The sequence below is a fragment of the Genypterus blacodes genome, unplaced genomic scaffold, assembly GCF_046128005.1.
Source record: "Genypterus blacodes isolate CSIRO-AG114 ecotype Tasmania unplaced genomic scaffold, CSIRO-AGI_Gbla_v1 ptg000039l_1, whole genome shotgun sequence".
Lineage (NCBI taxonomy): Eukaryota > Metazoa > Chordata > Actinopteri > Ophidiiformes > Ophidiidae > Genypterus > Genypterus blacodes.
Genome location: NW_027466852.1, coordinates 4412962 through 4440630, shown reverse-complemented (window position 1 = coordinate 4440630; position 27669 = coordinate 4412962). Strand labels below are relative to the sequence as shown.

The 27669-nt window shown below is 44.6% G+C and overlaps 3 protein-coding genes across 3 annotated transcripts; all 3 read right to left on the bottom strand.

Annotated features, from left to right (window-relative positions):
* Window positions 1-133: 133 nt before the first annotated feature.
* Window positions 134-9122, bottom strand: samd1b (sterile alpha motif domain containing 1b). Its single transcript, XM_076148157.1, has 8 exons — window positions 8958-9122; window positions 7459-8907; window positions 6053-6302; window positions 5222-5346; window positions 3003-3051; window positions 2767-2887; window positions 1736-1850; window positions 134-1620 (listed from the first exon to the last, which is right to left on the bottom strand). The coding sequence occupies exons 2-8, from the start codon at window positions 8638-8640 to the stop codon at window positions 1477-1479; spliced, it is 1986 nt and encodes a 661-aa protein (XP_076004272.1). The 5' UTR covers window positions 8641-8907; window positions 8958-9122; the 3' UTR covers window positions 134-1476.
* A 951-nt stretch (window positions 9123-10073) lies between these two features.
* LOC142996748 (cAMP-dependent protein kinase catalytic subunit alpha) lies at window positions 10074-22132 on the bottom strand. Its single transcript, XM_076147803.1, has 11 exons — window positions 21510-22132; window positions 19612-19673; window positions 17020-17148; window positions 16701-16799; window positions 16219-16301; window positions 15964-16090; window positions 15278-15373; window positions 12766-12888; window positions 12268-12327; window positions 12058-12162; window positions 10074-11965 (listed from the first exon to the last, which is right to left on the bottom strand). Exons 1-11 carry the CDS (start codon window positions 21553-21555, stop codon window positions 11840-11842), a joined length of 1056 nt encoding a protein of 351 aa, XP_076003918.1. The 5' UTR covers window positions 21556-22132; the 3' UTR covers window positions 10074-11839.
* Window positions 22133-23443: 1311 nt separating this feature from the next.
* On the bottom strand, window positions 23444-27656 carry LOC142996749 (histone chaperone asf1b-B-like). Its single transcript, XM_076147804.1, has 4 exons — window positions 26883-27656; window positions 26138-26253; window positions 25359-25535; window positions 23444-24315 (listed from the first exon to the last, which is right to left on the bottom strand). Exons 1-4 carry the CDS (start codon window positions 26989-26991, stop codon window positions 24118-24120), a joined length of 600 nt encoding a protein of 199 aa, XP_076003919.1. The 5' UTR covers window positions 26992-27656; the 3' UTR covers window positions 23444-24117.
* Between the last annotated feature and the right edge of the window lie 13 nt (window positions 27657-27669).

Sequence of the window (27669 nt, the reverse complement as noted above, 5' to 3'; positions counted from 1 at the left end):
CATCTGAACACAAACAGTACACAACATGGTTTTGTATTTTGTTTTTTATTATCAAAGTTAATCTTTAACAAGTAACAGGAGACAAGCAACAAGGTGTTCTGTACACCCCACCCACCCCCCCTCCCCCCCAACGAGGATCTGGACCCCTAACACAACTGTCTTGTCCTTTAGAGCTGACGAACAAGAATGAAATGAGACAAATGCAAAAACTTAAACTTCTTCATTTTAACACTTATAACCCTGAAAATATGTCCACAGGAGACATCGCAAAAGAATGAAACGAGGCAAAGACAATGAGGGCAAAAGAGGTAGAGGAGGTCTGAACGTGCACAAAAACACAAAGTCAGGATTGAACCATATGCAGAAACAAAAACGGACAGAGTAAGGAAACAAAGTGACATAGTTGAGGAGATGCTGAGCCTGGAATGTTCACTGTTGGCTTGTAACGTTTGACAGTAGACAGTTATAAAATGCTGGTGGTATGACATTGATTGATTGATTGATTGATTGACTCAGTGTACCCTGCAATAACATTGATCCTTTATATAACTGTTGTTCCACATTATCTTTTATTACAAATGAAGCATAATGCATTCAATGAACGTATTTTATTTAAATATATTAACATCTACACTCACACACTCGTCACTTGATTGTTCTGTTCAGTCACTGCAGTTGTCTTAAATTTGATCAGCAGCGCCCCCTGCTGCCAAACAGTGTCATTTGTTGCATGTCACTAAACCATCTGCTGATTCAAATCCAATAACCTTTTGGTAATTATCACCTTATTGCTTTGGTCGACAGATGTTCTCCTGTGACACCTTGAGCTGCAGCTGAGACTATTATAGGTTATAATCCATTAAGGAGAATTCCATAATGAGCCATTCAGGTTTCTGGGAAAACTAGTTGAACAGAGTCGGCTCCAAATGTCTTGCCGTCCATTCTGTCCTCGTGTGTCGAGCTTACTCACATGGAAGATTGCAACATTTCAGCCTCAAAAAACAACCACACACAATGTCCACAGCCTCGTTCAAAATGTGCATAAAGATCAGCACAGAGTTACAGTACCAGTCTAAGAAAGGAGGGATAGAGAGAGAGAGAGAGAGAGAGAGCGAGAGCGAGAGAGAACATCTTGTAACAGTTTAATGAAAAAGCTGAAGAAACAAAGTGCTCGATCACAATCGTCAGGGAAACAGTGTGACCGTTTTGTACCTCTGCATGCTCAAAGGTGTGTGTGACTGTCCAACATCTGTGCTTTGTTTGGTAGAAAATCCATGATGTTGAACAGTAGAAACAGTGAAGAAACAGTCTTGTTTTCTTTTGTCTGTCCGCAAGCAGTTGTAGCGGAACAGGTACGTGTGTGTGCGTGTGTATGACACAAGATGAAAAGTGAAGTACATGCATTTTTAATACCATTGCTTAAGTTATATGTAGCTATAGGCAGAGTGTGCATGTGTGTTTGGTGCAGCTTTGTGATTAGCACTCATCATCCTCAAAGTGTGTTTTCTGTAGAACCTTGATGTGACGCTCGTAGATCTTGAGCGCAGGGCCGAGCCTGATTGATAAGCCGGTCAAAACATCACTACGCTGCATCAGGAGCAGAGACTTCCCATCGATTTCCTGATGAAGAGAGCACAGCAGTGTGTGTAGGTAACAATGGAGACGCTTCAAGTCGTGGCTAGTATTCTTGATTATGGCGCCCCCTTGTGTTTTGCCAAAGGCGACGCAGGCTTACCTGGGTTTTGAAAGCAAGAGCCTGCTCAGGGAAACCTGCTTCTGTGAAGTAAGTGACCACATCAGACACTGTCCAGTCCACTGTGCTCCCACTGATGCCCTCACACTTCATCGTCCTTAAACAATGAGAAACACAGATCATGTGCTTTACATGAGAAGAATACATCCATCCTTGTGGAGTTGAAAGGTAAATAATTCAGTTCATTCTAGGATGATGACTTTCAAAGATCCAGCAGCTGAACTTGAACGGACACAGCTCACTCATGTTTGGATTTAAAACTCTGTTTACTATAAAACATTATTGATTGTTGATTGATCGATATTGATTTAAACCAAGCATGACTGCGACATTATTGGCCTGTTTGTCATCATTCACGAGTCTCACCCTAAACACAACTCTCTCTCTGTGTGTGTCTTATCATTTTATTACCTCCACCAAGGAGATACTGGTTTCAGTCTGCCTCGTTGAACTTGAATGAACTTTGAGGGAAAGTATTTGTAAAGTACCTTTTCATTATACTTCACTACTCCTTAATATATTTGAATCAGTCTAAGTCCTGCCTACACTACACAGAAAACCACAGAACGAATGGTACATATCATTTCTGTTTCCCTGTAATTAGCCGCCCTCTTACTTAGTTCCCATCAACCGATCACCACAACTGTCTATTGTTGTATTCTACTATGTAAATTTGTAGGAAGTAGTCTTAGTAGGATATAAGCACGCAGTTTGAAAATCAGAAGCAAAGACAAAAGACGACTTCTATTGTATATCTGACTTGAGAAGCTTCATCAGAGCGAAGCACTGAAGAACTGAAACTGGGCGATGAAGCTGCAAGACTATGATATAGAACACAACTCATCATAGCTCAGACTGACGCTGCCTCTCATTAAAGATACAGGAAATCACTGCAAATCCCCAATTGGAGTGATTGTGGCACTCAGATGTGTGGCATAGTATGGCATCATCCTGTGTGTTGACAACAAGAGAAGCACACAGGAAAAGCTTCTGCGTGTCTTTGCTCTACTCACACTCCGTCTCTGCTGACTCCCCCGTTCATCCCTCGCTCCTCAGGCGGGCCGGAGTCTCTCGGGGAGGCGGTGGGTGTGAGCAGACAGGAAGACATGCCTACCTCCGTCTTACACTCCGAGCCTAGAGGAGGGGAGGTGAGGAACGGCTTCAATAATAACACTCCACCAGCAGCGTCCGTGTCGCCAAACACACATAAATAAATGCATGTAGAGGTGGTGTGTAAAGCAGGACTCACTGTTAAAGCCTGAGGTGTTGTGGCTGATTGCAACATGCTGCATCTGGACCTAAGGAGGTGAGGACATCAAATAATGACGCAACCAACATGACAACAAAAAAGGATCCTGTTCCCCAGGACTATAACTATTACAACTATAAACAGCAACACTAAGATACTGATTGTATCGGTCTCAGAGATACTCACTCTTTGGAAAATGACAAGTATTTGGTTAAAACACAGGCACCTTCCTCCTCCCTGACCTGAGCTACATGAACGTCACACTGATTTTTGTGCTGACACGGAACATTAACGTCAGACCACAAATGCAGAATACATCTAATGCAGCATATGTTGAACAAATGAGGTCAAAATCTGTGTAATTTGTTATCAGGTCATAACAAATTCACCTTTAGCCCTTTCTTTGTTCTTACTTTGGACGAGGTGTAAGCTTGTCATGAATTGTGCGTTCATGAAATAGCTCTGACAGTGCCGTGTTGCAACAACTGGCCAACAAATGAAACCCTGACAGATGAAAGCACACGTAAAAGCCCTGCTGTCAGAATGAGAATACAGCGTAAGCACAACACCACTGCAAGCAAAGTGTACTTAAGTATTCAAATGTTTTGAATAATGAGCCCCTTTAGTGTGTTAATTATTAGTGAATTAAGATGTAAGCAATGCTAATGCAACTGCAAGCTACCAGTCCAATGAAAGGATATGCTGCATATAAACTGCAGCAAAGCTTCACATCTTAAACACTGAGGTAAAGTCTCATCCCAAAGCTGTCAGATGAATGTTAAACAACCCAACACATTTCGGTGCAGCACTCCATGTATTCAGTTACTTCACAGCTTTGCAATTTTCGCTAATGAAGTAGTATGATGCAATGTTGTGATTCGGATCCAATGGGTTTTACACTCTTATTCCCCATGTGAGTGTGTCACTTTCATCTCCCCGTGGTTGATTGTTGGTTGTTGGGTGAAGCCATTACATTATTGTGCCTTTCATTATTCTAAAGTAAACAAATCAATCATTCACAAGACTATCCATAGATTAAAGTGCCATCTGAATAAATGTCAAAGCAATGAATTCATATTATTGTGGAGGATTTTTATCCTAATATCTGGATCTGCATCAGGATTTCAGCATCATTTCAAAGGATTCTTCACCATTATGAGACGTGGCCATGTCCCTCTTTGTCAGTATTTTAACTGGCTAAAGGTGAATCAGCCTCAGGTTTTCTGTCAGGCTCAGCTCAGTCAGTAGAATGGACTTTTGATCTGAAGTGCTGATTGTTAAAGTGCAGTTTATAACCGGCGCTGTGTTTCCGTCCGTGTTGTGCTTGTTTGCGGGATTACTCCAAAAGTTATGAAACTTGTTTGGCAGTTTGATCATGGTCGGGAGAACCCATTAACTTTGTGAGGTGATCCGGATCCGGATCCTTTCTTTTTGATGTTTTCTCAACATTGTGAGAAAAGGCGCTTTTGCTGTTGCTTGACATGTGGGTCATTTCTTCAGAAACCAATAAATTGGTACAGCTCAGTATAAGGATCTGGATCTGCACCAGATCATCCAAACAATGTCTAATTTTGCCGAGGCTTGTTCGGCCTTGGCAAAGGTGTGCAATCTAATGGGTGAATCTCTATAAAAGTATCAGACGGTTGATCTAGTGATGCGATGCGATGCTGTTTGTTGATTGATCTCATCTTATACATCTCACACTCTCATTCTTACACTGTGACTTTGTTCCCCTGGCACATTACCAGACACTTGAGTTATACTTCACTCCCTGACTCAGCAGTCTTCAAGAGTACAGATGACGAATGAGAGAGAATAAATGAGAAAATATGGGGTGTCAAAAGTAATTGTGACCTCTCACTTCATACCTAAAGAAACACAGTAATAACAAACCCTTTATATTTGATGATTGATCAGTTAGAGGCTTTAAAGTTTAGATGGAGAGGAGCAATAAAAACAGCTGACCTTGTTAAATGAGCAGCAAATAATGATTGAAGGAACTTGAAACACTTGCAAAACAATGAAATATTTGATACGAAGAAGTCATTCCCCTGAGTTGTTTTAAAAATAACAACAACAACAACACACCTAGGGACGCATAGTGATCTTTAGTGAAGATTTTAGTTAAATTTGACTTAAAAGCCGCACTGAATTGATCAAATCCCTGTTGAAAAAAACACAAACAATCACAATAACACATCAAACCCTGGGGCACTTACCTGTGCGTCCACATGCGGCTGATCAGGGCTGACAGATCTCACCTCTGTGTGCGCGGCGTTACACTGCGACGCCACCTGAGCAGCTGAACACGCCAGCATGGTGAGTGACTCCAGCCCGCACTCGCCTGGGAAAAAAAAACCAGCCAATCACACAAGAGAAAAGGTCAACAGCTACTACAACAGGCTTAGACAGGCCTCACTATACTACTACTACTCATGCTGTCACCATCACTCTACCAACAACAACAACAACAACAACGGCAACTAAAGTTCTTAATGAGAACATTAATCCACATGCATCCATATAGGACATTTGCATCTCTCTACATTATCCACCATTTAAAAAAAAAACTATTTCCAAAACAGTTTATTGTTGTATCTCCTCCAGCTTTGAGTCAATTGTCACACATCTGTGCATGTCGAATGTCTGGAGCAAGCCGGACAAAAGCTTCATCTTTGTTTGTTGCCCTTCCTTACCGTTTTGCCATAATAGGCTGCTGTAGTTGAATGGGCGTGGCTCATTCTTTAAGGCGCTGTATGTCATTAGTATTAGTCTACTCTACTGCAACCAAAACGTGGTGGACATGTGCACTCGCTGCTCCGTCAATCGGACTGATGGTGGCGCTATGACATCAGTAAACAATTGTGTCAATCACTCTGGAACCAGAAATAGAATTTGAAGTTGTCAGTGTGTATGTGTGTCAATAACCTGTTAAATGTAGACATATTTGGAAAAACTGCTCAGGCTTGGTGGAGGTATGCTCACTAAGGAGTGCCCTTAAGAGTTTAAAGGTCTCCCCTACACACAAACACACATACACACACACACACCTTTGCCACTGTGCTGCTGCTGCTGTCGCTGATGGGGGATCTCCTGCTTTGATGCTGTCTGGATCTCAGCATCTTCGGTGCTTTTTTCAACGAGGCCTGGTTCGGTTGTCATGGCTACCGGGGATAGTCCTCCCTCCTCATCTGAACTCCGGGGATCCACCTCCTCCTTCTCCTCCTCTCCTTTGCGCTCCTCTTCCTCACTCCCTTCCCGTTCTTCCTCTTCGCAAGCCGTTTCCATTGGCTCATCCTCCTGGGTACAGAAGGGCGGAAAGTTGTAGAGGCTGAAATCAGTAAAGAAGCGATCGAAGAGGCGCCGCAACGTCACCGATCCCCCCCGATCACTCCCTGATCACTCCCTGATCACCACCGCTCCCTCAGACATGAACACACGCCGGAATGAGGTGGAATGGGACAAGTTCCTAATCCAGCCTGACTCATTGTTTCAGTGAGCTTTCATTCGCAAACGCCTGCATTGTTCGGGAAACACGCCTCAAAGCTGGGCAAGAAGTGCTCAAGTATCAGAAATAACCATATCCGCCTACTACGCGGGTCTGCGCCCATAGGAGGGGAGGGGGGGGGGGAGTACGCTGTCAAAACCATACAAAGGATTCAATGAGGCACGAAGCGGGAGGAGAGGTGCGGGGAGGAGGAAGAGGAGAGAGGAAGGCAAAAGTATCCCAACAGTCTGAGCGTGCCGAGAAACGCGCCGCGAACGCACCAAAATGTGATTTACAGGAGCGCGAATCGCTGAGACGACGCTGAGTCCGACCGAGTCCCGCCGCCAGCCTGCGCGGAGAGCGGCAGCGCGGCAGAGCGGCAGCGTCTCAAGTTTACAGAGACACCGCCTAACGCCGAGGCCCGTCGCATGTCGCGGTCTGTTCTCGCGTCGCCAAAGTTCCTGTGAGCAAAATGACATGGAAACGAACCGAACTGTGATGTGGCCACATAGGAGGAGAACACCGCTCGTGCCCGCGCCGCGCAGAGACGCTCCTGTGACGCGCACCGCTCCGGGGGGCGATGAGCTCCGTGTCACCCGCAGCTTTTGTGCAGAATAGCCGGAGCCCCGCGCACGCATGTCCGCATGTCCGCATCTCCACCAGAGGCGGATGGCGAACGGACGAACGCAGCAGCCGCAGCAGCTGGGGCGCGTTCGTATCCGCTTGCTAGTTACACAAACATTCAGCCCGAACGAGGAGAAATAAGGTCCCTCGACACTTTTGCTTTTGAAAAACTGAGGTTAACAATAAAGAAATGCGTGATGTGGGGGGACGCCGAGCGCGCCCCGGTGCCGTCGGTGCAGTTTGAGCATATGATCATTAATTTACCGGCGAGCCGCCCAGCCGGCGCTGCTCGGTGCGCTCGGTACAGCCGGGACGTGTTGGAAATATTAAGTTAGCATCGCCCACCTTTTTCACAGCGTGCTCGTCCTGCAGTGCGCTCTTCGCAAGTCTGTCAGCGGACGCATTCTTCGGCGCCGGCTCCTCCACCGCCACCCCCCTCAGAGGAAGAGTGATGTTCCCGCAGCGGGTCCTGCGCAGCCTTCCCCTCGCCACCTCTCTCTCCATGACCACCTTGACTTTGCCACGGGTCAGTTTCTCCTCAGAGAGCCTCTCCTGGCTGCTCAAATAGCCCAAGATCTCCTTCAGCCCCAGCGGTTTCATCTGGCCTCTGGTCGCGGTGGCGGAGCCCCCTCGGAGGCTCCTCTCGGACAGGCTACGAACCGAAGCCACCAATCTGTCGCCCAGATCGGAGTTGGCTTGGTTCCCCGCTGCTTTGTTGCTTCCTGTTCCGACTCGAAGTTTTGGCTTGAGCTGGACCGCTTGCTTCTGTCTTTGATGGAGGTTCGCGTCGACGCTCCCGGGGCAAGTTTTGCTCTGTGTCTCCGCTCCGGACACGCCAGGCTCCTTCCCTCCGCGAACTGCGTCGGGTTTGCTCGGTGCAACTCCGCCGGCATCCCCGCCGTCGTGTGCGCATATTCGGTGACTGGGCAACTGGCAACAATCCCCCGTGTCTCCCTGTTGTCCTAATCCCTTGTCTCTCGATGCACTTGCTTTCTCCTCTTTACAGAGGCTACCGGCAGCGCAGCCCGTTGTTGCGCCGCAGCTGAGGCACTCGTTTCCGCTACTCGGGGTGGAAGGAGGTTTGTCTTTGTCGGTGCTGGCTGCTGTGTGAGAGTGTGGATCTGGGCTGGGCTCGGAGTTCACCTCTCCCTCCTCCTGGTCGGTGAAGCTGTGCGCACTGTCGCCGTTGTTATTCAGATGGTCGTGTTTGGTCCGCTCCCTCGCTGCCTCCGCGCCGCCGCCGCCGCCGCTGCCGCCGCCGCCGCCAGCCGCCGTAAACTCACTCTTCTTTCTGCTTTTCCGCTGCACCTTCGCTGCATTCCTGTAGGATATGGATCCCTTGTAGCTAACTTTGAGCACCGTCTGCTCTTGGATCAGTTTTTCCAGTTCTGTCCTGGTTCGGTCCGGGTCAGACCCGTGTCGTCTCCGGACCATTCGACAAATCCTCTCGAGATCCGGACGCGCTTTTCTCGAGCGGAGAGAGTCGATTGTTTCCAGGATCCACTCTCGGTACTTGGGCTCGGACATCTTCTCCCCGGGCTGCTTGGGTGGATGGGGTTTGGCCCGAGTGCGTCTTTTCCTCTGTTGTTTCACAAGTGACGCTGAGTCAAAGCTGGGGAACCGGAGCGCGATCCCCGGCTGGAGAATGAGGACGGAAGCCCGGTTGGTTCGCTCGCGTTCGTTGGCCACATTGTGCGCTTAAGGTAGACCGAAGATGGCGCCTGGTTCTCCGCTACAGACGCGGATTGCATTTAAGGTGGAATTGTCTCGCTTGAAGCGCATCGGAGCTATGTTCTTTGTTCACACACACACATACACACACACACACACACACACACACACACACACACACACACACACACACACACACACACACACACACACACTGCCTGCCCAAGTCACAGTTTGCAACACACACTCAAAGACAATAACACACCCCTGAGGAGACACCGGAGTTATCGGTCGCGCGTTTTACAGCATCACCGTTTAGAGATTCCGTCGTGATTACAAGGCGGTCAACAGATGGCTGGTTGACGGCTCCATTCCGCATCAGGCGGCGGTGGTGATGGATGTCTGACCTCTACGCTTGTAAGCGCTCTAACACAGTCAGAAACATGTCAAACATTACTCATACAGCACGTCCCGCCCCCTTTCCAACTTACGACACACAGCAACACACCCAGAGAAAAGCTGAGTAAGTTAGAATTTTACAAGTAAAACTTTATTGGAATGATACTCATGTTGCAAAATATTACACTGGGTGTTTTTAAGTCACTCTTCCTGTGACCTTTATAGACGCTTCCCTTCGCAGTGTGTGTGTGTGTGTGTGTAGCAGGGGTTAACATGGTTTACACTGGGGTCTCATTTCCCTTAAAAAGTGCGACAGTACCAGCATTGTGCCTGTATTGAGAGGAAGTTGTACCACTGCAAAAACACCAAGGAGACACAGAATATTATATTATAACTGCAAACATTTGTCCATGATGATAAAGTTAACATTTAACGTGATATGAAGGAAATACAGTGAGCGTGGAGTCTCAACAAGTGGTTTATAAAGACAATAATAATGATCATTCAATGGACAATTAGATCAGGAGCCACCCTGTACCTTCTGCCGCCATCTAACAAATGGCTTTGTCTTGAACCTTGAGCAACAAATCTCTATTTCTTGGTGTGTTGGTGGGTTGATGATCTACTTGGGGACTAACTTAGGTGGTTGCCTCCCATTTCATTTCTTTGACAGAAAACCACTGAATCAGATAACAAGACCTTAACATAAAGGCCATTTTCTGGACACATCTCTGAAGGTTAGGGTCGGTTGGTCTGAGGCCCATCATGAAATAAATATCCGTAGAACTGAAAATGCTGACAGAAAAGCCACCAAACGCGCTCCTCGGTTCTGTATGAACCAAATTGAAATGTGAAGGATGGTAGAACATGAACATAGACCTAGGAAGGCATTTTAATGTTTGAAACAGGGACACCACTCTGGTTTTATTTTATAAATTATGAATCAACAATTCCTACAATGACCACCATCTTTAGCATTGTTTAATTACTTTGCCATTGTAGCTCAGGAGCTGAGGAGGCACTGAACCCCTGAAGTGCTATGTGTTGTGTGTGATACACGGGCAAGTTGTGTACCCTGCACTTACAACAAGTGTGTCTTCATCAGTACAAGCTCTGTCTGCCAGCAGGTGCTCGGTCTTTTCCTAGAACTCCATCATCACCACATGGAAAACTAAACAAACATGCACAGTTTAAACACAGACATGGGAATACATACTGTCACATGTAAGACCTCCACATGAGGTGGTCCAACTCAGCAGCTGAGATGAGCAGAGGACTGGTTTCTACAAATGATCTTAAAGACAAAGTACGCTATTCAGGTCACGATCAAAGACTGCTCCAAGTGCTTTGGTGACCACCAACTAGACGCCATTTGACACAGACCGCCTTAGATAGTCCCTTTCAATTGGAATAGGTAAGAGCCACATGGTTGCGTCATGCAGTATCAAAGTTATTTCTAAATGAGTTCTGGGCAGAGCTTTTAAAGATCATCACACCAAACCCACATCTTCTGGAAGGGGGGAAATGTGGAAGACTTTAACCAAATGCCTTAATCTCCACTGGTGTTCTTAATTTGAATCAACCGCTTTACGTAAGTGTCACACCTTCCTTCCAATGCTTTATGTAAATAGAATACCTCTACTAAGTGATATGTTCAAACCTGAGATACCATTTTGTTATGGTGTGCCATCACAACATTAAAACGGAGATACTTCTATTCTCTTAACCTTGTTGGTTAGTGTAACATGGTGTCATTGGTACCGCTAGTCTCTCATAATATTCAAACTTGAATGCTGTAGCTATGCACAAGTCCTGGCAATGTTAATAATGGTAATACCTATACAGTAAACTTAAACAAAAGCGACTTTATTTTCCCCTTAAGTGTCATCTTTCAATGACGAAAATTAGTTTGAATGCAGAAAAGTGTTTTTCTCCCCATGTGGATCAACTTGACCAAGCGCGACAATGATTCTGCATGACAGCTGGCAATAGAAACGGGTTAAGGGTTAAACATTTCAGCGTAAATTAAGACATGTCTGCAAAACACTGAGCCGTTTGAACTAAAAGTGCATATATATGTATGATAAATAAGATCTTCGCTTAAACCTTCATATTAATCCTACAGCTCATCCGAGTGGGACACAGCAAGAAAGCTTCATAATTCAATATCATTCACTTCTTAAGATTGTTTCTTGTGATATAAAACTAATATGTGCTGACCGACAACTGAACAGGACTCAGTGGGCTTTTGTGTAATGACCCACAAGTTACAGACTGGAACGCACTGATTTCCCTTGAAATGAATGAATAAATGACAATAAAGAAGGAAGGAAGATCTTGGGTGAAGATACAACATGAAGAGGCAACTCTAAATAAGAGACGGGTTCCCACCACCCAAAGAATCTGAAGCACACCTTCATTATAAAGAGATCTATAAATAAGACAGAATAATAAATAAAATACAATAGAAATGCAACAGAAAAGGCAACACTGCTGGTTCTCAGTCTCCTTGCTCTTTTTCTCCTCGCTCTCCCCCTTTCCCCCTCTCTTGTAGCTGGTGCTTTTGATTGGACAGGAGACGGTGCTCTCTCCTTACGTCTCCCTTTTTACCAGCCTACCGACTCTCCCTAATTCCTTCTTTCATCCCCTTTAAGCTCTAGAACTCGGCGAACTCCTTGGCACATTTCTCAGTGAAGGAGACGCGGATCTCCTCCTCTTCGTAATCATCAAAGTTACTGGTGTCGCCTGGTCCTTTAAATTTGGGGACGAAAGGAGCTTCCACCTACACAGACAAGAAGAACACGTGTTCAAAAAGCTAATTCTGCATTGGGGAGGACACGCGTCTACACAGCACACACATACACACACACACACCTTTTTCTGGTAGATGGCAATCCAATCAGTGGTCGCAAACCACTTGTGTCCTTTGATGTCGTTGACCCCATTCTTGAGGTTACCGTAACGTTTTGTGAGATCCACCTGGAGATAATACAGGTACATTCTCTTCATTTTATCTAAACACAGAGCATACACCGAATCAAACATCGTCTGACGTCTGGCATCAAAGTGACACAATCGGCTCACCTGCAGCAGGTTCCTCAGGAGGTCCTTCAGGTCTGAGCTGAAGTGAGATGGGAAACGCACCTGTGGCAGCAGAGAGGAAGAAGGCAACATTTACCTTTAAAGCTTCGGTCCACATGATTAAATACGGCATTGGTGGTTCTGAGTCATCCAGGCTGCTGTGACAACTGAGCCAGAATGGTGAAAAAAATCCAGTCTGGCATGAATGGGCGTCGGCTTCATGGAACGAGATAGGCCACGCCCATTAGACTCAAGGAATGGACACTACAACTTACAGTTCAATAGTAATAGGCCAAGATGCAAAAGAGTTTTTTATAGTGTCACCATCAGACAGGCCTCGACCAAAATGTAATGAGCTCGTCCCTGGATCATATCCAAACTGCCTACTGTCATGAAACGCCATTCATAATAATCCTGCTGACGAATGAACAGATAGACCAACATGGACAAAAGTCCGACCTCCTTGATGAAGGCAAAGACACAAGCTGGTCATCAACTCACCTTCCCTGAAACGATCTTTTCATAGATTTGAATGGGCTGGTCAGCAAAGAAAGGCGGATATCCTGCTGCCATCTCATAGATGAGCACACCCAGGGCCCACCAGTCTACTGCCTTGTTATAACCCTGGTGTGGACAAGGACAGATGGGAGGGGAGAAAAAGAGAAAAAGAAACATGCGGGTGTCAGTTAGCAAACAGAGAAAATTTAAATGCACCGGCAATTTGCTTTGTTTCTGAAAATCAATACATTTAATTTGAGGGACATTCTTTAGTCGCATAACACATGACAGCAAAAACGAACTCCTCTATCAGGTGTTCTTTGGTGCATGTTGGTATCACTGCTGGTACATCAACAGACCATTCATTTAGAAACAGTTTATTATTCTCTCTCTTGTACTCACACCATAAAACACAATATCATCTATCATCATTATCAGAGAATACTTTCATATAATCTATTAATATTATTCAGCCAGCTAAAATTGCCCAAATCATGACTAAAATATGGACCATGTGGACAACAAGGCTGCAACCAGTGTTTCATGCTACAGGAATGTGTTCAGAAAGTTCAGTGGATGATACTTTTCTTCTTTGTGACAGATGCTGCTCATTGTAATGACACGAATTCAAGCTGAGCAGAGCTGCTTTCCTCTGTGGTTGATGACACCTCAAACGTTGCATAGTGTGCAGGGATAAAGTCTCTGATCCTCAAAAGACTTTGTTTGGAATATGTTGGCAGAATACTTCAAATAAAACTGAATATGGCGTACTCACACTCTTGGCAACCAAAAACAAGTGCGGTACTCAGATGTCCAGTCCAACTTTTAGAAAAATGTGTACATCCTCATTTATTAATCCTCTAATACACCGAACCTCGGAAGTCGTGAGTTACTTTGGGGAAACATGTTTCCACATTTGCTATTGATGTTTTGGTGGATCTTGTTTTGAGTCGTCTCTGCTCCCACTGTGCCAACAAGCTCCTTTATCTGGTGTGGCACCAATTTAAGTATTTGGCCGGAATAAAACATTTGACAAACCTGTTGGTTCAGTGATGTCCTCAAAGTAACAAAATGTAATTAATCAAATCATTTCCACCATATTTTCAGCATCAGTGTATGCCACCTGTATGTCGCCATTGTTCTCCTGCAGCTCATTGTTCTTGTTATTGTTGTTGTTATCCACACTTTTTACCCCCAACACGCTCTCGCTGGATGGAGCCAAAGGATGTGAAAGTATATGAATAAGAGTTCAGTTGTGCTACTCTAGTTATAACAGTGCTGGGTATTGACTCTGCATGGCATGGGAAGCGTTTTGTGAGTTAAACGTTTGCTCCCTACTGATGGACTATGTGTGCAATTATTTTTGGCATTCCGGCCCTCAGACTTCTGCGGCCCACCAGGAAATGTCCCGACGGGCGCATTGTAAATTATACTGCCAGCTTAAGTGCGACCCCAGAGCCCATGAGGTTCCCTCTACTGCATGTGCCCAAATGAACAGTCATGCACTCCATATCTCAACCCTGTGCTCTCATTAGTGCCGTCTAAATCACACTCTGAACTCTTGATTCAGTATTTAAAACATATGAATGTCTGAGTGTAGCAAGTGTGTCAACGTAAATGAACTACAACCAAACATTTGGAAATATATGTGGTCAGGTGACAACTCTCAGAGGTATAAGAGACTCAGGGCCAGATGTGCAGAGGTCGGGGTGCAGATTTTACACAATCTTCTCTGTAAACAAACGTGTGCTATGTCTCAAGCAGGAGCACGGGCCTGGAAGTGTAGTACGCATGTAAGCTACATGAGTCATTGCAATGTGTGCTTCTATGTAAGTGCGTTTCATTGCGTATACCATTGAATTGGTCATGCAAGTAGCATAAGGAAATTCTGCTTGAAATGTATCTGCCTTCCAAAGAGCTGGTGCAAATTAGCACACAAACAAATACAACAACAACAATTTCCCCGCATCCAAAGAAGATATTTAACCAACTAAACACAGGTTTTGTGACATTAATCTGTCCACGATGGTTTCATCTTCAGGAACAGCAACATACTGGATCATAAGCTGGAGCTTTTTGAATTTCCTCAGCAGTTCTGGTGAGTCCTGTTGCATGGATGTTATCAGTAACAAACAGCCAAATTCATAATCTAGCAGCTGAATTCAAATTCTGTCCCTGTAAAATGTTTTGTTAAATTCATTTCACTTCATTGATTAGTATTTGTATTTAAATGTCACTGAGTTTAGTATTTTGTTTATTTTCGGAGCTTGTTGAGAGCTCCATGTTGGACAGATTCCACTGTTCAACTTCACCTTTTTAACTCTCATTCACACAGTAAATGCGCTTAGCGGGCACATTCGCTGAATGCGTAATTAGCTGCAACCATAGTAAATTAGAAGTTCATTTAATGCCAACGCTAATTGGGAACACACATCAACACTAGCATCCGGCCGTAATTTGCACTGCATGGTTCATGCACGTAAATCTGTCCCATAATGCCTTCACGGTAACTCACCTTGCTGAGAATAATCTCTGGGGCTAGATATTCTGGGGTGCCACACAGTGTCCAGGTCCGCCCCTTTACACGTTTGGCAAAGCCAAAATCTGTCACCTGACACAGAGAAAAAAGAAGGAGTTGATGATGGGAAAGAGTGGCTGTGAAAGAAAGGCACAAAGTATAACACATTCTCAATCAGACTGAGTTTGACCGGACTGTTGATGGAAGGAAGGAAGGAATAAAAAGAGAGAGTGAGCACATTCATTTTTCAACAGTTATTTCAAAGTTCAGCACTAGAGGTCAGCAGTGCTGTAGGCCAGGATTGTGTAACTCAACATCCTCCTGCAAACATACAACACCTTCACTCCTGCAGGCACAGTACAGCTGCTTATCTATAAGGTTAAACAAATGGAAAGGTACCATGACCAGCGTGACCAATGAATAGCTTGTGAAGTCTGGAGTTACTTTGTGCAGAGTCTGTAAAATATGATTGCACCTTTAAGGCTTTAGAGAACCTTATGTGCCAAAAAGATGTACATACATATAGTTTGTGAAGCTTTTCCAAGAAAACATACATGAATGTTGACAAACAAACAAAGTAAATGGCAGGTAGCCCTAGTTAATTTAGATGCAATGTAGCATTATACAAGCTGTATTTATGAACAGCTTAATTCGAATTTAGCTCTGCATCACAGATTAGTCACCTGTATGTAGCCCTGTTGGTCTATGAGCAGGTTTTCAGGTTTCAGGTCTCTGTAGATCAGGTCCAAGGCATGCAGATACTCAAAGGTCAGCACGATCTGAGCGGCGTAGAACCGAGCGTGAGGCTCACTGTACAAACACAAGCACAGACACACAGGAAGACGGAACACAAAAGAACAAGTCAGTGGAGAGAACTTTACATTTTGCTGAAGACCATAGAGCGCTTCTGTGCCGTAACCTTGAGTACATTCACTAACCTAAATCTGCCAATTCTCCGTAGATGGGAGAACATCTCTCCACCTGGGACATATTCCATCACCATGTACAGGTTAGTGTTGTCCTGGGAAAGACAGAGGAACTGTTAATGACACACACATTATATGGTATATAACATATATGTTATACAGACACTGATACGATGATGAACATAACTTCAAAAATATCAATGAGAGAAAGGAAAAAACAAAACAAAACTCAACTGATTGTTGGATGAGACAGAGCAGATGGCAACACTCTCATTCATCCCCCACACACACACACACACACACACACACACACACACACACACACACACACACACACACACACACACACACACACACACACACACACACACACACACACACACACACACACACACACACACACACACACACACACACACACACACACACACACACACACACACACACACACACACACACACACACACACACACACTAATAGAAATCCTCTGTACCTTAAAGGAGTACTCTACCCGCACCAGGAAAGGAAAGCTGACGGCCTGTAGAATCCTCTTCTCATTCAAAGTATGTTCTATCTGCTTGAGTTTCACCACCTGAGTGAGAGAGAGAGAGAGAGAGAGAAAACTTCTCAAACTACTATCGGGTGCGATATATATTGACAAAATGAAATTACGAATTTCTATTACTGACAGTATCAGCCAGAGTGTTTTCTTTGATGATGATCTCGTTCTGCATGAGCTTAAAAACTACAAAGAGTAATATATGATGAAAGCAAACACTGATTCAAAGGATTAACCCTTTGACCGAGCTGACCTTCTGCTTGTTGAGGATCTTCATGGCGTAATGCTGTCCTGTTTCTTTGTGCTTCACCAGCATGACACGGCCAAACGAGCCCGTGCCTAGAGTTTTCAACCTCTCAAACTGCTCCAGGCCAGCAGTGTTCTGAACAAAGATGACACAAAAAAAGAGTTAGTAGGTGTTTGTGTACATGAGATCCTGGGGACTGAAGCTGTGGCACGGAAAAGCATCTTTTAATGGTAACATATGTTTGTATCTTTACAATTCACGTCTGTGTACTGCGATCAATATTCAATATTAGTGTATACACACTAAACTAGTTCATTCATACGTACAGCCATACTATGTATATGGTTGTGAGGTGTCCAATATATTTTGAAGTGTAGTTTTTTATCACTTTTATAAATGAATGTGTCAATCTCAGAATTAGGGTAATAACAGCAACAGCACAAACATTCCTACAGAGTTTAGTTAAGGGTAGTTATGTTTTACCTTTGCAAATACCTCCACCCAAACAAACACAAAACAACTGTATTTCTATATTAAAGGACAATACAAATGCAGACAAATAGCCGCTGTGGGACAGTCAAACCCTACATGTCCCCGCATGGTCAATGGCACCGGTTCTAAGAACGTCCCTAGAGACTGTCCAGAGACTCAACTGCTTCACAGTACAGATGACCCACCGATGGACACACACATTGAGAGACAAGCCTTTGTATTTGACAGTTGGTAGATTACAACCATTGGGTTCCTCTCAAGTACAAGTGCCACATCCATGTTGAATTTGTTGGCTCCTTTAACACCATCAATTATCTCTGCAAATATGTCAATGAGGGAGTTCACCTCGATACTCTCACTGCTGAAGACAATGATGAGTTATCCAGGTTCATCAAGGCAATGACGGGATAACTGAAGCTTGTGATGCTTACTAAAAGAATGGTGGAATACAAGATCCAGAACAGGTTTCCTGCTGTGAGCAATCTTGCTATCCACACAGAGGGCCAGCAGAATGTTGTCTTCAGAGAAGGCCATGCAAATGAAGGCATGACTGCCTCCCAGGACGGACATCCCAGTTGTTAAGGGAGCAGTCAGGGCTTAAATAGTCAAAGCTTGCATCCAGATGCCATATCTAGTCATGCAGGAACACACGCTGAAGGAGAGCACGAGTAATGACAAGGCCAAAAATGAGTTCTCCAGCTATCTCCTGGATTTTGGGTGAAGAGTGAAGTTCAGGTCCAGATTCCGCCAAATTACTTACAGCATGACATTACAAATTACTACTGAGACCTTCCCTGACCTCCAAAATGGAGTTGGTGACAAAGACACCTTCTCAACAGCCCTGTATACACTCCTCTGAACAAAGACAATAGAGATGTCTACAACATGCCCGGCTGTGTTCTCTGGAGTAGATCAAGTCTACTGTTCAGCTGACTTCAGTTCTGGAAGACCATCACAAGGATGCGCTGGCAGATTCTTTAACTTGTTGACACCTTCTAGTATCCCTGACCTTAAAATGAAAATAAAAGTAGGCGTTCCAGTCATGCTGCTTAGGAAACTGCAAGCAGGTCCTGATCAAACTATCAGTAGTGGGTCCAGGAAGGTGATGGTGGTGCAGATGGTGGGCAGGGTGACATTGCTCTAGTACCTTTAAAATGGTGACATGGCAGTTTACTGACAAGTGGATCATCCACAACGGATGATTATGAGTTTCAGATGCAGTATATATATCTTGTGCTCAACTATAAAAATGCAAAAATATAAATACAATGTGCAACTCAGCACACAGTGACCTCGTGATTGCTGCAGAATGTAGGAAATAAACCTTGTCCAAAATTTGTTATTGTCATTATTAACAATATATTCTATTACTGTTCCTATATCCACAGAAAGTTGTCTAAAGTGACATAAAAGAAAAGAAAAGCATTTATGTACTATTAAAACCACTGGTACCCCCTAGCTGTACGCAGAGTACATAGTCTGCATATAAGCAAGATATGGTAGTTGGTTTATTTCTCCTTTTTAACTGCCGAGGGTGAGATGAGCATCCTAGCCATATTTGCTTATTAGAGTATATAAATATATATACTATCAGCAGTGTTTTCATTTTCATTCGACTGTCAAATAAGTCTCTCAAGATTTGCTGATGTAAGATCTTCATCTTTAACGCAGGCTAGGCCTCCTCTTATGTCGGACCTACGTGAAATATTCAACCCTATATGAGCAAAATATATCAGAAAATTACATTGTAAGGTTAGTCGAAATGAGTGGCTTTGTTGTTTTTGTGTAACCTAAGGAGAAACCCAGCAGGTACCCTTGATTAAAACCCCATTCAAACATAATACTCATAAACTAAACTACAGTGTATACAGACCATCACACCTGTAGAAGCTAGCTGGATGTCCCATTCTAACATCATAGGCATTCACTGTATACTCTGCATTTTAGTAGACTCTCTTCTTCTGGCATCTGAACTCAATTAGGGGGGGTGTAAACATTCTTTTGGACATATAGTATAAATAGTGTACACAGACACACACATCTGAACAAGAGTCCTAGGTGCAAAACAATTACGCAAGGAATGACAGTAAACATGTTCACTCTAACCTGTGCAGGGTTCTCCCACTTCTTGAGGAAGTCCTCTTTGGCTTTAGCAAGGAACTCCTTCACTGTAAAAGAAAACCATCACAGGATTGAGCAAATGAAATACATATTTAGAGTTAGAGGCAAATGAGTGCTGTCTATATTTGGTATATATTATAATAGATAATTTGCCTTATGTGGTCTTCTTTTGTATGATCATTTCTGGACGTCATTTGACAAATATACAGTGTAGAAAAAGGGGAAGAAGTGAGGGACAGAGAAGGATGTGGAAAAGGTCCCAGGCTGCATCCAAACACAGATAGCTGAAGTTGCACCGTACGCACCTTTATGACTAATTACATTTGGTTACGATGACTTTTTTTTTCATCATTTCACAAGTGTTTTGAAATTAATTGCCGTCAGTAGATTTATGTGTCAGCGGGCCGGGATCTCGATTGAACTCAAAGCTATTTTTAGGTCAAAGGGAGCTGTTTTTCATGTTTGTTTTCTGCTGTGACAGTGAACAGCGGCTCTAATAGCTTCCTTTGAAGCCAAGACAATGGCCCTTGATATCATCAACTGTATTCAGTGTTTAGACTTTCAATATTTTGCTGATTTTATCCAGCAGGTTAAGGGATCCAATTTCAGCTCTAGTTAAGGAAAATATGGGCGCGCAAAGTGAAACACACTCAAGCTCCTGCATTAACTACCACACTTGCATTTAAGGCCACCAGTGCTAAGAAGCTCCCTCAACAGCACAACATCAAGCCACAACCACTTTACAGCATTTAAAGCTTGTGCTTCTTCCATATAACTGAGAACTAAGAATAATAACTATCAATATTAAAGTTATAATCACAAAATTTGACAGGGAAATCACAATAATTAATTACATTTCCCTGAAATCATCCAGTATACTTGTTACTTCATCATGAATACAACTGCCATCCACAACTTTTAAAGAGTTTTTGAGCCTTTGCTGGCTCAAAAACAACAACTCAGAGGTGCAGACTGTTGCAACACACATTGAACTGGACCCTTTATAGTAAACAGTCTGGTGTGTAGTGTACAGGCTGGACTTACTGTGACACACCTTCACACACAACACACAAGCTCACGAGAGAACGAGGCAGAATTATTGGAAACTAAATTGATAGAGTGATACATCATCTAACAGCTACATGGTAACAGTAAAAGCTTAGTAAACAAAAAGCGACTCAAAAGCTTCTGCACAACAACAACCACGCATTGGATGTATTGTACTGAAGGTACAATCAGACAATCTTGGCTGTTTGGGACCACCATCAACAACTTGTTACATGTCCCCACGCATATTAGGTTGTCTTCACCCACACACACACACATTTCCAGAAGCATCTCTTTCCAAACCAGTAGAGCAACAGACTGTTTGGGAAACATCTGACACATAGACTGTTCCGATCTTGCCAATATATACGTACATGTATATACGTGTGAGTGAGTGAGTGAGTGAGTGAGTGAGTGAGTGAGAGAGAGAGAGAGAGAGAGAGAGAGTGAGTGAGTGCTGAAGACACCAACAGCTATCTGCTCCCAGTTGCAGTTGAGTCTGGAGCTGTGATAGTGCTTTTGTCTATGGGAGTAGCACTCAATCCTCGATCCCAGCGTCACGTCTAGTCACAAGTGTAAACACTGAGCACCTGATGCTCATTTGAGGAGAGAACACGGCTAAAAAGTACGAGGTTACCTTCATCTTAAAGGACACATGCTAATTCCGACTAATCACGAACACGTGAATGGATCCAATCAATTAGGGAAGCAAGACCACCTACCAAACTGCCTGACAGTGTTTGGTTTGTTACCTACCGCTCTGTGTTTCTAATATTAGGAGGACGTAACAAGGTGCTGGTGCTGATCGGGGCTGATGTGTACTGATGTGTACCCACCACTTTCCATCTCGCTGCCTTTCCTGGCCGTGGGCGCGTTGCCCATGATGTCAACGGGCGATCCGTGGCTCGCCGGTCGCCCTGCAGCCTCCACACGCCTGTCCAATCTCGATTTGGTCCGAACGATATTTCCGAAATCCGGCTAGTACCTTGGCTCGTTAGAAGACGGGGTGCTGATGCAGTGCCACGGCGAGAAGCGACAGCGCAGCGTGCTCGATCACTCCACGGTCATCAACAACCGGAGACTGAGAACGAGCTTGAGATAACACGAGTTGTCGAAGACCTTTCCGTTATCTCGGTCGCCAGGGCTTCGCCGGACTGCCAGACCGAGCTCGGCACAGCTGGCCAGAACACGGAGGATTCAGTCTTCTCCTGTCCCTCCTTGCAGCCCTGCGAGGCCCCCGGCTCCCCACCTCTCCCCAGCCCAGAAAACAGCGATACAGAGGGCGGAGGTGCAGGATTCTCAACCGAAAGCTTGCCACTTCCCGTTCCTGGACCCGGCTGTTTAAAAACTAAACCTCAACGGGGACCGACAATGGTGGGAATTCGCCCAAATCAACATTGGCCCCCCGTAGCCTCGGAGACGAACGAGATGACGGAACTACAGCCAGGAGAAGGTTCCGCCCTCTCGACAGGACCGGGGGTGAGTGACAGCCGGAGCTCGGCCGATGATTGGCCGCCTGTCAGCGGGGCCCGCCCATTGAGAGACGTGATTGGCTCTTCACAAACCGTCAACAAGACCAGCGTCCCGCCCGAAAAAAGAGCGAGCGAGAGGGACGTCACCGATTATTTTCCTCCCGTCGACGTACACGCCCGCTTTCTGCCGTTCTTCTCCGCCATTGGCTCGGCGCAACGGAGCCGTGGGCATGTCAGCGGACGCGGGGCTGTGTATTGGCTGTCAGCGGCGGTTGACAGGTGCGGCTCCACCCCCGACGCCTCACCCCCCCAGCCAGGCGACCGATACACGTTCGGCTGAGTGACGTCAACCGAGAGCTATTTTTAGGAATGTTGGTCAGGATTTAACGCACGCGCGCAGCGGTCTGGCTGGCAGTTCTTCCAAACAGAGGAAGAGTGGATGTGGAGACATGAATCACAGTAAATAAAAGACGGTCTTATTCAACTGATCCCTGATGGAAACACGCATGGACACACACTGTCTCAGTAAAAATGACAACATCCGCCCTTTCCTCACGGTCACACGGGGCAAAGTGGAGTGGTGATGTGCCGGGGTCCAAACATACACAGCATCCATCCTATCAATGTGTTATTCAGCACCACAGGTCAGTGCAACATGCAGGGGTCCAAATTTCAATAAAATATATACACACACAACATCACACACATCACATCAATGCCATTAAAGCCATGTAGCCACCTCCTGTATTCAAAGGTAAAGGAGCTCATATATTAATCGTGCTATTATGACATCTACTCTGAAATATACTTGAAGGTTTGGACAGTTTGTACTGTGCTTGACATGCTGTATATATAAGTGGGAAGTGGACACAAGGTGCATGCACAAGACTCCCAAAGGCTCTACTCCTTAGAGGCATGAGGAGTAAGTGAGAAGGGGACATTGTATTTTCAAACCACAAATATTCCACACCGTTGATGTGGTCGTAACTATTTACAGATCAGTGCAGACACAGAGAAGCAGACAGAGGTAACAGATGGATGGATAGAGGAGTTTGTTCTTTCGAGTTAGAAGAGATAAAATGGGTGAGAGCAGACAGTCAGTGCCCCTCCCCTTTGTACTGCAGTTGCCTAGCAACGTGAGGCTAGAGTGAAAATGGTGGAGTGATGCTGCTGCATTTTATGAATGAAACTGGAGGGGGGGGGGGGGGGGGGGGGCGCACACACACACACAGCTACACCAGCCCCTTCAAGAGCCAAGGTAGAACACAATGTGGTGATAAAGTGAATCCAGCACAAAGTCCACAAAACAAACTTTATTTTCCCTGCCACTGTCAATACAAATCTTACTGCAGAGGATAAAGATTAAGTACAAAAGGAAAACGTCTTCTTCTTCTTCAAGACAAATTAAGCACCTCAGTAATGATATTAATGGTAATCCTCAGTCTTCAAACAGCTGTATGGCATGGATTTGATTTGACCGTATCCACTGATTTCTGTGCTAATTATACTGTGTGTCTCTCATGAAGCGTTTCAACCACACTGATAGATTCGATCTGTGCTGAAGAAGACAAAAACAGGGTATTAAACATGCCAACTCCACCAGATGAATATGATCTGCAGGTCTCCGGAATGTGAGGATATGGTGGTCCCGACTGAAGACCCCCCCCCCCCCCCCGAGAGGTTTGGTTCAGTTTCTACATCATCTAAGGTAGAGCTATGGTAACATAAGGCAATGCTGGCTGTGCAGATCAGTGTGTATGAGAGAGATATAGAGAACACAAGAGAAGAGCAGTTGGTAATAGGTCCAGGTCCGTCTCAGGTGTGTTCATCAAATGTCCATGTCCACGTTATAATCCAAGCCCCATACTGCCCCGTTCAAATGCGCGCGCGCGTGTGTGTGTTTGTGTGTGTGTGTGTGTACACATACAAAAAGGGCTTTTTGTCCATTATCTGTGTATTAATCAGATGCTTCCTACATGTAGTCCATGGAGTTGTCCGGCATCAGTCCAAGAGGTGGCACCTTCCCTGGTATACAGGATGGAGGGAGCATGCTGCTGACGTTGGGGCTGGGGTCGACATTCTCGCTGTCCTCCATCTTGTATGCCACGCCGTCCCAGTTGATATGGAAGCGGGTCACACGGGGGTTGGAGGCCAAAATATTCCTCTGGAGCTGAGCGAGTGAAGACAGGACAGGGGAGATGTTCAGGAAAATGTCTATGGTGTGGGTGTGTGTGTGTGTGTGTGTGTGTGTGTGTGTGTGTGTGTGTGTGTGTGTGTGTGTGTGTGTGTGTGTGTGTGTGTGTGTGTGTGTGTGTGTGTGTGTGTGTGTGTGTGTGTGTGTGTGTGTGTGTGTGCGCTTCAGTATGTCTGGACAGACAAACATGCACGTCACCCTGGTGCAGTAGCTGAGAAGGAAGCAGCAGGACAACGTTTGTACAAATCTTTCATTTCATGATCACGGGATTATCTACTTCAAACCTAAATGAGAAACATGTTTTTCAACATCTGGCAGTTTCAAACCATTTCCACTTGTTCCTATGCTTGATGACACCACATTCATTTGAAGAGAGGAGAAACAGCTGACACAAATGTTAATATGAATGCCTTTCCTTATTTGGGAACATATCATTAACATGTTGCTGACATCTGTGGGTCTAAATGGTCAGTGCTGCCTGAAAAAGAGTTCATTCAAAACTTGAAAAATAGAAAAAGCGGCATAAAGATGCTTTCTGCCATTTCTTGTAACTTCCATCACACAGCACCAGAGGGCAGTGACAAACAGTGAAACACAACTGTTTATGTTGAGATGGACAACACCAAAAAACATCAACATTTTGGGAACTTGCTCCACTATTTAAAAATGCTACTGTAAAAACAGTAGTAGTATAATATAGCACCGTACAGTGCGAGGGAGGGGAAGTGACAGGTAAGATGATGTGACTGCCAACCTGTCAGAGCTGGTGTCAAGTTTGGGAAGTCTGTGGAAGCCACGCTACAGGAGTCACAGCCAATGATATAACAACGGCTCTATGTCAATTCCGTTATTACATCTTTGTGCATCATTTCTACTTTAAAAATACATCAAAATAGCTTCATCAATGTCCATTTCTGTCCTGATGATCCCCTTAATAACTCAAGGCCACGTGTTGTTTTTCATCAGGCAGCACGTGGCCTCTTCTCGTTCATAGGACAGCATGCGTGTTGCTGCGTTACCTGTGTGTAGTCGGGCTTGAGGGGCGGGTTCTCTCGTAGTTCGGGATCTGTGTATTCATTGTTGACATAGTAGCCGATGCGGATGAATTCCTGTCCATGGTAGGTGCAGGTTATCAGGACAACAGTTACTCCTACTGCATCGCTCTCAGGTATCAGGCCTGTGTTAGGAGCGTCTGCCTGAGGGAACCAGAAGACAGCAAGGAAGAAAACTGAGAAAAATCATTTCTTTTCTCTACTTTCATGGTCATGCTGTTATCACAGGAGGAACTGGGGTGGAACAACAAACATCAAATGACTCATTGGAATATCATAATTGTTAATGTTGATGTCCGTGTTGATTTGTCTTGCGAGGCTTAAATACATCAATCTTGCTTACTGAAGGCACTATTGCATCACACACGCTGGCTATCAACACCTGGCTGCTTCTGACTGATCGAACATTTCTACAACTTTGTGATAGTTTCACCTGTGTGAAATTCAACAGAAAAAAGAAATCAATAAAGAACATCCCCTCCCCCACAAAAAAAATAAAATCAACCCACTGTTATTTTGTGGAAACCAGTTTCAATCAATTTTAACACACTGTAATTATTTTAACATGAGCATTGTAGCTGATTGTGATCTGAAAGCAGTGCAACTTTCCAGTTTGGGATCAATACAAGTCTAAAAATCTATCGATCTATCTATATCTATTCATTTCCAACCTATTATTCTTTCACTTCCCAGGTTCTGCTGTGTTGTGTAGCATGGTGAGTCGTTACAGCTCCGCATGAACTCACCTGGAATACAAACATGTGTCTGCCGGCTGGTACTGGACCGACTAGAACAGAGTCCAGAACCTGGTCATATTCTTCACTCTCAGCTGAACCCACATAGATGATCTTCCACTCCAGATCTGAAAGAACACGCAGAGCACTTATTGTACCTGGCCCACTGAATGCTTAGAACACATCATCATGTACACAGAGTACACACACATTTCACCTCTTACAACTTTTAAAATATTTAAAACATACATTTGGAAGGTGCCAAATAGAACCTTATATTGTCGTATTCCTCACAATAGTTTTTAGTACAGTTTTAAGTAGTAGTTACTTTGTGGATTTTAGGTCGTTAATAAAGAGGTCAAGTCCGTCTGCTGTCTCTCCTGTCGTGATTTCCCGCATCCCGCTACGAGCTTGTCTGTTGCTACAGTAACAAGGGTTTGATTGACCAATCAGTTACTTAGAAAAATGCCGCAGAACGCACGCGACGTAAAAAACGAACCAATCACAGCAAGCAGGGGCGGGACTGGAAAAACAAATCGCGCCAGCGCCAAATTTCAACAGCTAAACAAACGTCACTAACATACATCAATAACAGACAGATATCGGCGCATTTTCAAATCAAACAAATCGATACCATATCAGTTTATTCGGCCTTCTTGCCCACTTTAGTCACTTAGCAGAAGGCGGCTAGCAGGTGGTCTACAGTGACACACAGTGTGGTTCTATGCGTTCCAGGCTCGGTGTAATCAGTACTCACCCTCCGGTAGGTCCTCCATGCACTCAAACGTGATTTCAAACTGGAAAGGGTTTCCAAAGGGGCTCGGGTTGTCCAGAACCGCCACATTCAACACTTGCACCTTGGCCATAGCGGGCTTTTTTTTTAGCCTCCTCAACCTAGAAAAATAATCACTTTTTCACTTACGAAACCAAAATCTACAAGTCACTCGGTACTTAACTGCCGCCGTGTCACAGGGGAAGTCACGGTCTTGTTTGTTTCTGCCAATATTAGTACAAGTTAGCCTGTTTTATCCTTTAAGAACACCCACATATCGCGGCTGTGCCTAAAACGGAAATACGTCACGGTTTTATCTTCTTCTACGAGAGGCAGGATCTCAGCTGGAATTTTCTTCTTCTTTTTGTTTTATGGCGGATTGCAATCTTTCACTTAAAAGCTTCATAGCGCCACCTACTGTACCGGAAGATGAACTTGTTACTCGCGCTCTACTATCTTGTGATGTGTATTTAGTCACATAACCTGTTTATTGGCACTCAATGACACATATAAGTCATTAGTCATGAAGCCGTGTGTCCTTTGAAATAGTAGAACAGCAATATTCCCTCTTACTGTTTCCCTAACTCTTGGGCAGAGCTCAAAAATTGAATGAGAAAACAAATACAGTGAGTGTATATGTACAAAAAACAAGAACTTCCTGTTTATTGCATTTCCCACACTGTCTCATCTTTCTTGGAACTGGGGTTTGTACAACTATGGTACTTGAATAGTCAAATTCCTCATCTCACCCTTATCCCCAGCAAATATGCAG

Coding starts and splice junctions, on each gene's coding strand:
- samd1b (XM_076148157.1), bottom strand. CDS start 8,640: ATGTCCGAGCCCAAGTACCGAGAGTGGATCCTGGAAACAATCGACTCT. Junction 1,851..2,766: donor GGAGTCAGCAGAGACGGAGT/GTGAGTAGAGCA, acceptor TCATTGTTTAAG/GACGATGAAGTGTGAGGGCA. Junction 1,621..1,735: donor CTCTTGCTTTCAAAACCCAG/GTAAGCCTGCGT, acceptor TCTCTTCATCAG/GAAATCGATGGGAAGTCTCT.
- LOC142996749 (XM_076147804.1), bottom strand. CDS start 26,991: ATGGCCAAGGTGCAAGTGTTGAATGTGGCGGTTCTGGACAACCCGAGC. Junction 26,254..26,882: donor CATGGAGGACCTACCGGAGG/GTGAGTACTGAT, acceptor GTGTTCTTTCAG/ATCTGGAGTGGAAGATCATC. Junction 25,536..26,137: donor GACACATGTTTGTATTCCAG/GTGAGTTCATGC, acceptor TGGTTCCCTCAG/GCAGACGCTCCTAACACAGG.
- LOC142996748 (XM_076147803.1), bottom strand. CDS start 21,555: ATGGGCAACGCGCCCACGGCCAGGAAAGGCAGCGAGATGGAAAGTG. Junction 17,149..19,611: donor AGTGGGAGAACCCTGCACAG/GTTAGAGTGAAC, acceptor ATCTTTGTTCAG/AACACTGCTGGCCTGGAGCA. Junction 12,163..12,267: donor TCCTGAGGAACCTGCTGCAG/GTGAGCCGATTG, acceptor TATTATCTCCAG/GTGGATCTCACAAAACGTTA.